An 11,833-nucleotide genomic window follows, 5' to 3' on the forward strand; every position below is an offset into this window, starting at 1 on the left:
AGCTTCGTGATATCTCGGGCGTAGTATATATATATATATCACTTTGAACACGTCCAGTACAGACAGTACAGAGCGAGCGCTGCTCTTGCGCACTGCTTTTTGTATTTGAGGTTATTTTACAAGTGAAACTTTACGTCCACAAGGATTATCTAAGCAGCAAGTATTTAAATTCTAATTTAAATTTAACACTTAAATAAATAGATATCGAACAAAATAATATTCTTGTATTATTATTATTCTATTATTTACACAAAAAAGGGGCGTTTGTTATTTCATGTTAACATTTTTTTTGTACAATAAAGTGATTTACTACTACTACTACTCTTTGTTGTGTGTGTCAACATAACGGTTCAATAAAAAATTTGGTCAAGGGGTTGCAATATAAAATGTATTTTCACATCACCTATTCGAAAAAGGGCTTTTTCTTCCCCGCTAGGAGGGATCAAAGTGGCACTTTTCTTCCCTGATAGGAGGGATCAGTGGCGCTTTTCTGTTCTAGGACATGTTTTTTTTTTCTTTTTTGTATACATTTTTTTTAGGTTAAATAATATTTTGGAACATAACAATTTCCTCATAGGTGATGTGAAAAACAGTATGTGTCACATTGTAGCAAAATTATTTCCACCTTGGGCGTTAACACTCAATCCCTCACTACGCTCAGGATTCAATTATAGAATCCTTCGCTTCGTTCAGGATTCACTGTACACCCTCGCCGTAAATATGTAATTTTGCTCCCTTGTGACACAATCTACTATTTCTGGATTGTCATTTTATGTTGCGCAATCACTTGGATTATGGGCTTGGGTTCCAAAGAAACAAGGTAAATTCACTAGAAACGATCTATTTTACACAAGAATACTTGTTCGCTCAACCAAACGCATAGAAAGAAGCGCCATCTCTTGGTGGCAATATTACAATTTAAAACTGTTTGTGTGGCCAGTGATCAATTTTCTAATTATTTCAACAATTCGTATACTTTACGAGTTTGTATTTGGCATCCGCATTAGGATCGGCTTTTATCTGTCGGAATTTACTTATTTATTTAGGTACAATTATTTACAAAATGCCAAAAATATGTATAAACGACCTTATTGCCCATATATTAAGGTAGTGTAACATGTTTTTGGCACTTTGTCCGTATCGATATTTTTAGACGGGACTGTACCATAATATTGCATTGTCAGTTATGTCACCTAACTGACACTATGTTTGAAGTTTCAGCTTATATAGCGTATATTTGCTGCACTTTGTCCGTGTCCGTATCGATATTTTTAAACGTGACTGTACCATCGAGCTGATCTTATGATGAACACAGGAGGTGGCCATAGGAACTGTAATAAAACAGAGCAACCACATCGTGTTTGTCGTGTTCTCGATGAGTAAATAGTTGCCTGTTGCCATGTTGAAAGAAAAGTAAAGTCAGCGGTAAAAGCGCAGCTTTTATCAAAAATGAAATTTTCTAAAAAATCTTTACAAAATTTTACGTGATAGCTACGACTCCATATAAAAATTAAATGTCAAAATGTCTTTGTAGCTCAGTTGTACAGCTGATGTTGATGTAGAAAATCCGCGGCTATATACAGCAATCCTTAAAATGTACCTATTAAAATACCTTATAAATGTACATGTTAAATGTACCTTAATTTTTTCAGAAATGGGTAAAGGGGACAAAGAGAGGAAGACAGCAGTTGAAGCCGGCACCACCGTCGCTGGCGCAGGTTACGGCGGCGCTAAAGGTATGCTGCCGTCAAGATATTCTATCAGCAGAATATTTCACCAGTTGCCCCTAATGCATTCTCGGCCACGAAACGTACGACGACTTCATGATGTCCAGCAACCCCACATTGCGTATTGTAAATTTGATATTATGAGGATTTCGTAGGTACACAATTGGTTCTTATTGGTTATTACTTGGAAAAAAGAAATACCTCTATAGTATGGAAGTACAAGCCAAATGAAGTTCTGGGGTCTCTTCAGCAACCCCTACTAAATTCCAGTTCTTAACTTTAGGAATGAACACAAGTTACCATCATACCAACATACTTATTTTTTATCTGGGCGAATGCTGTTGACCGGATACAACATGATCAAAGTTAATATGTAAAGTATACTGCACATTTGGCTCCATGCCAGAGGTCAGGAATAGTTTTAATACCGTCGGTTCATCTCTGTGCGGCCCTGACAACCGGCAGCTTGGGTTCTGCCCAGTTATCCCACATTGTGTTATGGGCATTTTTTACTATATGGGGATTTAGTGCTTAATTAATTTGTGCATACTTGAAAAAATAAATTACCCCTTTAGTTTAAGAGTAAAAGCCAAATGAAGTTGGAGTTGCTGTAGAGAATCTCACCAGCAACCCCTACCGGATTCCAGCATAAGACCATATTTACTTATTTAGCAAACGAGAGGCTGTGTTGGAGATATAGACCTGTACCGCTGGCTATATTTTGACCCCTAGGTTATAAAAATATTAAAGTCAATTCTGTTTTCGCTTATGAATACTTTGTTAAGATGTAAATCTTACATTTTGTTTTGTGTCATATATATAATTTGCTTTTCTAGTAATTTGTTATTTTGTGGTAATTATTTTTTATTTTGAATTATTTTGGAGAAAAAAATATTCGAGAGAAAACATGTAACTGTGTTGCATTTAGGATAGTGTTTTTAGTGTGAAAACATAGTTTGTGTCAATTACGTCCACTGCAATCTGATACTATGTCATAATATTCTAAATGACACAAAAAAAAATTAGAGTTAAAAAAAAATACTTAGGTCGAATTTAATCGTTTAAATAGGTCCATTAAATGATTTTGTGTCTTATTAAGGCATAGCTTCATAAGATATTTGATGATTTTTATGTAACAGGCTGTCACCGTTACAAAAGAATATTAAAGATATTAGAGTTTACATCTTATTAATTTGAAATGCGGGATAAATAAGATGTATGAATTTGTGTCACTTGCATCCACTGCTTAAACAAATATTACAAAAATATTATTTGCGTTCGAACGAAGCTAGCGGGCGGTCTGAATGGGCAACGGAGGCCGTGCAGGGTGGGGCCGCGGCGTGACCTTGCCGTACGCAACGCATGTTTACTTCGCCTGTGCGCCAAATTAACGCAACTTATTCAAAGAAGTTACGCAAACAACACAACAACAAGCAACAAGCAAGCAAAGAATGCGTCGAATTATCTTTTACCTATTTAAAACTTATAGATATTGTACAATGTCACCATTATGCAAAAGAACTGTAAGTACATGTTTGATTTGCGAGCGAGCTGGCAACATTGCGCAGGGAAATCTTAAAAATATCGCGTTTACGTGAACGCCACATACATTTGTGACAGTGATAGGGAAAAGGTACCACTAAAGTAAAATTTGGTTATTAATACCGTGACTTTCTTTCATTCTTTGATAAAAAAAAAAGCTATTTATGCAACAAGTGCGGAAATCATCTTTACGCACGTGTATCATACAATGTTTTACTATGCATTGTGCGAGTAAATAAAAAAACATATCATGGCAAATAAGTTTAATTATTATAAGGTGTTTTAAATCGACACGAGTTGCGAATTACCTATTCGCACGTGTATCGTACGTTTTACAGTACATATGGCCCTTTAAACTTTCGACATATGCACGGTAAGTGCTCTTTTCCGCACTAGTGCGAGAAAGTAGCACCATATGTACTGTAAAAAAAAATTGAAAACAAAAAGCACTAGTGCGGAAAAGCAGTACTTTCCGCACGATATGGCTCCGTAGGAAACGCACTTTTCGAGCACATGCATTGTAAAAAAAAAATATAGGACTGTATCTCCTAAACCATGCGTCGTAGCGCAAAAATAATAAAATTTTCGCTCCCCTTTAAGAAGCCCCTAATTAAGATTTAAAAACGCAAAAAAGAAAAAAAGAGGAAAAAATCTTTATAGGGCTGTATCTCCTAAACCGTGCGTCGTAGCGCAAAAATAAACGTTTCGGTCCCGTTTATGTAACCATTAATTTATATTTAAAAACAACGCAACAAAAAAAACAAAAAAAAAACTTTATAGGGCTGTATCTCCTAAACCATCGTAGCGCAAAAATAATCAAATTTTCGTTCCCCTTTATGGAACCCCAAACTAATATACAAAAAACACAATGAAAAAAAAAAAACAAAAAAAAAACTTTATAGGGCTACATCTAAATCGTGCATCGTAGCGCAAAAATAATCAATTTTTCGTTCCCCTTTAAGAAACCCTTAATTAATACTAAAAAAAAAAAAACAGGAAAAAATCTTTATAGAGCTATATCTCCTAAACCGTGCGTGGTAGCGCAAAAATAACAAAACTTTCGTTCCCCTATACGGAACCCCAAAGTAATATACAAAAAACACAATGAAAAAAAAAAACAACAAAAAAATATTTATAGGGCTGCATCTCCTAAACCGTGCATCGTAGCACAAAAATAATCAAATTTTCGTTCCCCTTAAGAAACCCTTAATTGAAACTTAAAAAAAAAAACAGGAAAAAAACTTTATAGAGCTATTATAGCTATATATATAGATATAATATCTCCTAAACCGTGCGTGGTGGCGCAAAAATAATACAAGTTTCGTTCCCCTTTATGCAACTCATAATTTATATTTAAAAAAAAAAACGCAAAAAAAATCATTATAGGGCTGTATCTCTTAAACCATGCGTCGTAGCGCAAAAATAATAAAAATTTCGTTCCCCTTTATGAAGCCCCAAAGTAATATACTAAAAACACAATGAAAAAAAAGAAAAAAAAGAAAAAAACTTTATCGGGCTGTATCTCCTACACCGTGCATCATAGCGCAAAAAAAATAAAAAAAAAACCCTTTAAGAAACCCCTAATTAAGATTGAAAAACGCAAAAAAGAAAAAGAGGGAAAAAATCATTTTAGGGCTGTATCTCCTAAACCGTGCGTCGTAGCGCAAAAATAATAAAATTTTCGTTCCCCTTTACGGAACCCCAAAGTAATATACAAATAACACAATGAAAAAAAAAAAAAAAAAAAACAAAAAAAACTTTATAGGGCTGTATCTCCTAAAAGTCGTAGCGCAAAAATAATCACATTTTCGTTCCCCTTAGTGGAACCCCAAACTAATATACAAAAAACACAATGAAAAAAAAAAAAATATTTATAGGGCTGCATCTCCTAAATCGTGCATCGTAGCGCAAAAATAATCAATTTTTCGTTCCCCTTTAAGAAACCCTTAATTAATACTTAAAAAAAAACAAAAAAAACAGGAAAAAATCTTTATAGAGCTATATCTCCTAAACCGTGCGTGGTAGCGCAAAAATAACAAAATTTTCGTTCCCCTTTACGGAACCCCAAAATAATATACAAAAAACACAATGAAAAAAAAAACAACAAAAAAAATCTTTATAGGGTTGCATCTCCTAAACCGTGCATCGTAGCGCAAAAATAATATAAAAAAAACCCTTTAAGAAACCCGTAATTAATACTTAAAAAAAAAAACAAAAAAACCAGGAAAAAAAACTTTATAGAGCTGTATCTCCTAAACCGTGCGTGGTACCGCAAAAACAATAAAATTTTCGTTCTCCTTTATGCAACCCATAATTTATATTTAAAAAAAAACGCAAAATTTAAAAACAAAATCTTTATAGGGCTGTATCTCCTAAACCATGCGTCGTAGCGCAAAAATAATAAAATTTTTGTTCCCCTTTATGCAACCCATAATTTATATTTAAAAAAAAAACGCAAAATTTAAAAAAAAAAAACATTATAGGGCTGTATCTCTTAAACCATGCGTCGTAGCTCAAAAATAATTAAAAAAACCCCTTTAAGAAACCCCTAATTAAGATTGAAAAACGCAAAAAAGAAAAAGAGGGAAAAAATCATTTTAGGGCTGTATCTCCTAAACCGTGCGTCGTAGCGCAAAAATAATAAAATTTTCGTTCCCCTTTACGGAACCCCAAAGTAATATACAATAAAACACAATGAAAAAAAAAAAAAAAAAAAACTTTATAGGGCTGTATCTCCTAAAAGTCGTAGCGCAAAAATAATCACATTTTCGTTCCCCTTTGAGGAACCCCAAACTAATATACAAAAAACACAATGAAAAAAAAAAAACAAAAAAATAATCTTTGTAGGGCTGCATCTCCTAAATCGTGCATCGTAGCGCAAAAATAATCAATTTTTCGTTCCCCTTTAAGAAACCCTTAATTAATACTTTAAAAAAAAAAACAAAAAAAAAACAGGAAAAAATCTTTATAGAGCTATATCTCCTAAACCGTGCGTGGTAGCGCAAAAATAACAAAATTTTCGTTCCCCTTTACGGAACCCCAAAATAATATACAAAAAACACAATGAAAAAAAAAACAACAAAAAAAATCTTTATAGGGTTGCATCTCCTAAACCGTGCATCGTAGCGCAAAAATAATATAAAAAAAACCCTTTAAGAAACCCGTAATTAATACTTAAAAAAAAAACAAAAAAGACCAGGAAAAAACTTTATAGAGCTGTATCTCCTAAACCGTGCGTGGTACCGCAAAAACAATAAAATTTTCGTTCTCCTTTATGCAACCCATAATTTATATTTAAAAAAAACGCAAAATTAAAAAAAAATCTTTATAGGGCTGTATCTCCTAAACCATGCGTCGTAGCGCAAAAATAATAAAATTTTTGTTCCCCTTTATGCAACCCATAATTTATATTTAAAAAAAACGCAAAATTAAAAAAAAAACATTATAGGGCTGTATCTCTTAAACCATGCGTCGTAGCGCAAAAATAATTAAAAAAACCCCTTTAAGAAACCCCTAATTAAGATTGAAAAACGCAAAAAAGAATAAGAGGGAAAAAATCATTTTAGGGCTGTATCTCCTAAACCGTGCGTCGTAGCGCAAAAATAATAAAATTTTCGTTCCCCTTTACGGAACCCCAAAGTAATATACAAAAAACACAATTAAAAAAAAAAAAAAAACAAAAAAACTTTATAGGGCTGTATCTCCTAAAAGTCGTAGCGCAAAAATAATCACATTTTCGTTCCCCTTTGTGGAACCCCAAACTAATATACAAAAAACACAATGAAAAAAAAAAACAAAAAAAAAATCTTTATAGGGCTGCATCTCCTAAATCGTGCATCGTAGCGCAAAAATAATCAATTTTTCGTTCCCCTTTAAGAAACCCTTAATTAATACTTTAAAAAAAAACATAAAAAAAAACAGGAAAAAATCTTCATAGAGCTATATCTCCTAAACCGTGCGTGGTAGCGCAAAAATAACAAAATTTTCGTTCCCCTTTACGGAACCCCAAAATAATATACAAAAAACACAATGAAAAAAAAACAACAAAAAAAATCTTTATAGGGTTGCATCTCCTAAACCGTGCATCGTAGCGCAATAATAATAAAAAAAAACCCTTTAAGAAACCCGTAATTAATACTTAAAAAAAAAACAAAAAAAACCAGGAAAAAAAACTTTATAGAGCTGTATCTCCTAAACCGTGCGTGGTACCGCAAAAGCAATAAAATTTTCGTTCTCCTTTATGCAACCCATAATTTATATTTAAAAAAAACGCAAAATTTAAAAAAAAACCCTTTATAGGGCTGTATCTCCTAAACCATGCGTCGTAGCGCAAAAATAATAAAATTTTTGTTCCCCTTTATGCAACCCGTAATTTATATTTAAAAAAAACGCAAAATTTAAAAAAAAAACATTATAGGGCTGTATCTCTTAAACCATGCGTCGTAGCGCAAAAATAATTAAAAAAAACCCTTTAAGAAACCCGTAATTAATACTTAAAAAAAAAAAACAAAAAAAAAACAGGAAAAAAACTTTATAGAGCTGTATCTCCTAAACCGTGCGTGCTACCGCAAAAACAATAAAATTTTCGTTCCCCTTTATGCAACCCATAATTTATATTTAAAAAAACGCAAAATTTAAAAAAAAATCTATAGGGCTGTATCTCCTAAACCATGCCTAGTAGCGCAAAAAAAATAAAATTTTCGTTCCCCTTTATGCAACCCATAATTTATATTTAAAAAAAACGCAAAATTAAAAAAAAAAAACATTATAGGGCTGTATCTCTTAAACCATGCGTCGTAGCGCAAAAATAATTAAAAAAACCCTTTTAAGAAACCCGTAATTAATACTTAAAAAAAAAACAAAAAAACCCAGGAAAAAAAACTTTATAGAGCTGTATCTCCTAAACCGTGCGTGGTACCGCAAAAACAATAAAATTTTCGTTCCCCTTTATGCAACCCATAATTTATATTTAAAAAAACGCAAAATTTAAAAATAAAATCTCTATAGGGCTGTATCTCCTAAACCATGCGTCGTAGCGCAAAAATAATAAAATTTTCGTTCCCCTTTATGAAGCCCCAAAATAATATACAAAAACACAAGAAAAAAAAAGAAAAAAAAAATAACAAAAAAACTTTATAGGGCTGTATCTCCTAAACCGTGCATCGTAGCGCAAAAATAATCAAATTTTCGTTCCCCTTAAGAAGCCCTTAATTAAGATTTAAAAACCTAAAAAAGAAAAAGAAAAAAATCTATATAGGGCTGTATCTCCTAAACCGTGCGTCGTAGCGCAAAAATAATCAACTTTTCGGTCCCCTTTATATAACCCCAAAGTAATATACAAAAAACACAATGTAAAAAAGAAAAAAAGAAAAAAAAACAATAAAAAAAACTTTATAGGGCTGTATCTACTGAACCGTACGTCGTAGGGCAAAAATAATCAAATTTTCTTTCCTCTTTATTCAACCCTTAATTTATATTTAAAAAAAAAACGCTTTCACTAAACTGCTGTAACTCGGAAACTTAGAATCCACAAAGGGGACTACTAAATTATGACACATATTAAAGCCTGACCAGTAATATATGATCCTTGTCAAGAGGGCGCTGTTCATTCTCATGTATAGGGTGACAGTTCAGTATAGTATGAAAAAATATTGTATTTAATGAACATCATCATCATTGTAATTAATGTTGCTTGCCACGCTTAAACATAACAAAAATCGCAATAAATTGCGTCTTAAAATAAACTTAAAAAGTCTACTAAAAATCGAAACAAAAGTATTTTTTAAGTCGCTGATTTGACATTCTCAATCAAAAGGTAGGTACCACTTTGTCGTTTACCATAAAGACGAAATTTGATTATATCTTTATACAAATAACCTGTCAGAGAAATTGGTACCTTTTGATTAGGAACGTCACAAATGTTGGTCAGTATGAGGAGTGCAGCCTACAGTTTATTTTTAATTATATTTATATACCTACTACGGTAAGATTGATAAGACAATGTAATTATGCCTCCGAATGAAATAAATACACTTAACTGTATCGCAAAACTAAGTGGCGAGACAGCTCATAATGCCATCTCTTTCACTCTTGGTTGGTCTTAACAAGGGTAAAGGAGATAGTATTAAGATCTCAGTCGCCAGCTAATATTGCGGCAAGTATAATGAGCACCCCACCCGCGTAGGTACCCTTCCCCGCGCACGCCCTTCTTGCTCAATTGAGTTTTATTTTGCCAGATAGTAAAAAAACCGTGGATCAAAATGACCCAAATTATGAATGATGTCTCAATGTGGTATTATAATATTGTAGACGTAAACTTAATAATATGAATTTTTTTTTGTGGCAGATACAGGGTGTTAATTAGAAAAAATTTTTTTTTAAATAAAAGCGGTGGATGAATTTGACACAGATTTGTTTGAATAACATATAACAATGTTCTGTAAAGTACAACACTTCACTTATCGACTCTAATATTTTTTTAGGCGTTTTAGGATCAATATTAGGTATTTATTAAATGCCATTATAGCCGTGGATGAAAATGACACAAAATGCGTGTGTACGTCGGAAGCCACTTTGCCTTTACAGGGAAACAAAGAATTTCGTCTCGAATATTTTTTTTACAGAATGCTGATTGAAAAAAGAAATACCTAAATTTCTACCTAAGCAAATACCTAGGATGACACAAAATATTATTTTTAGGTTTAGTATATGGTCTGGAAACTATATATAAAAAATAAGCAACATTAATATTCTTATAACCTCAGAAGTTATTGGTACAGGTCTAATATTAGTTTATTTACGATTTTATTCTCAAATAAGTAAACTTTATTTAGTTATTTACCTGGTAGTTGCCAGAAAACTTGCAAATAGGACAAAAACTCTCGTATTTGTGTACGTACGTCGCTCAGACACAGTCAGGAACTAAGAGCTTCACTCTTTCTGGTCTACTGACCTCCTGTAAGTGGAGTATGTGTACAAACGGAAGAGTTAGTAGACTGTCGTCTCAACATTGATCTTATGGCACAATTTAATGCAGATTTTTGTTTTATAGGTGCAAGCGCGGGTGCTACGTACGGGGCCTACATCGGGTGCTGCGGAGGCCCGCCGGGGGCCGTTTGTGGGGCCGTGGTCGGCGGCATCGCTGGCGGCGTAGTTGGCGGCGTCAGCGGCTACTTGGTTGGAAAAGGCGCCAACGAAGTCATCGATGGGATCGATAAGATTTAAGGCGCGAAAAGATCTGGATGCTTAGCCAACATGACAATTGTTGATGGAAAACGCAATCGAGACTAAATGTATGGAAATAGCCACGTGACTTCTCGAAACACCCCGATACTTTTTTTCGTTTGGCGTTTGTCGACTTTCGATTGTCATTTTGGCTAGCCCCCCCAGACCCCTGTTTTACCACGCTGACATTGACAATTCACCGTACAGTGCTGATCGAACAAGTAGATATTGACGGTACGTACCGTTGTAACTATACCCAGAACAGAAATTAATAGGAAATTGTGTTATCGCTTAACTCCAAACTCGGGTAAATCCATTCGACCCTCTCAGCAAAATATCTACCCTATTACTATTCCTATTATTATTTTTCTAAAATCGCATAATCTGACAGATGGATTTACCCGAGTTTGAAGTTAAGCGACTCAATTGTCAATGTTAGGTGTCAGTTGTCAACTTGTCACCGTGGAGAAACAGAACAATTTCTTGTTTATCAACAATATGAACTTGTAGCTGCACGAAAATAAATATCCTTCAAATTTTTCTTTCTTTTTTTATATAAAATTTCAATTATGGACCTGCTACATATTTTTTTGTTTGTCTTAAAAAAAACCTTTTTTTAAATCTGGGTAAGAGTATGTGTCGAAATGCTAGCGTCTAGCAACCCCACATTGGCCACATTGCGATTTGACATTTTTATCACCTGAGGATTTAGTACACAATTGGTACTTGATTTGTACTTACCTACTTGAAAAAAAATTGCCTCCTCATTTTGAAAGTAAAAGCCAAAATCAAGCTAGCCTCCCAAATTCCAGCATAGGTTTTTACTTTTTCAGCAGAGGAGAGACTGAAAAATTTAGTAGGTGCAGTCGCCATCAGATATATCGGAGCCGCCGAGGTGTTCAAAAATATCTGATCACCCACACTTGACACGCCTTGACAGTAGAGGCGTGTTCAGATATTTGTGTGCGCCTTGGCCTCTCCGATGTATCTGATGGCGACTGTATTAGGTACTAACAATAACTATTTCTTGGAACATTGGCTTGTCTTTACAAGCCAAACCCAAGCAAACATCTTTATGCTTGTGAACTCGACTGTACATAATAATATGGGGCATTTTCTATGAAAAGGGACCTTATTGTCGATAGCGCTTACGCCGCACAGCGTCACGCGGAATTGTATTTATATCGGAGCATCGTTAATAATGGCGTAAGCGCCATCGACAATAAGGTCCCTTTTTATAGAAAATACCACATATATTATTTAAAAGCAAATAAAATGCGGCATCTGGTTTTAAGGCGGGAGTTCCCCGATTCGTATAATTTGTTTATAAGTAATTCTAG

The 11,833-nt window shown here is 33.8% G+C and overlaps 1 protein-coding gene across 2 annotated transcripts; it reads left to right on the forward strand.

Moving 5' to 3' along the window:
- LOC134751813 (uncharacterized) lies at nt 1-11,033 on the forward strand. 2 transcript variants are annotated; one of them, XM_063687299.1, is made up of 3 exons: nt 1-156; nt 1,653-1,736; nt 10,321-11,033. In XM_063687299.1, exons 2-3 carry the CDS (start codon nt 1,655-1,657, stop codon nt 10,491-10,493), a joined length of 255 nt encoding a protein of 84 aa, XP_063543369.1. In that variant the 5' UTR covers nt 1-156; nt 1,653-1,654; the 3' UTR covers nt 10,494-11,033. The 2 variants fall into 2 exon arrangements, with proteins under 2 accessions (XP_063543369.1, XP_063543370.1); XM_063687300.1 differs by having other exon boundaries at nt 8-160.
- Nucleotides 11,034-11,833: the final 800 nt, after the last annotated feature.

Source organism: Cydia strobilella, chromosome 23 (assembly GCF_947568885.1).
Source record: "Cydia strobilella chromosome 23, ilCydStro3.1, whole genome shotgun sequence".
NCBI lineage: Eukaryota > Metazoa > Arthropoda > Insecta > Lepidoptera > Tortricidae > Cydia > Cydia strobilella.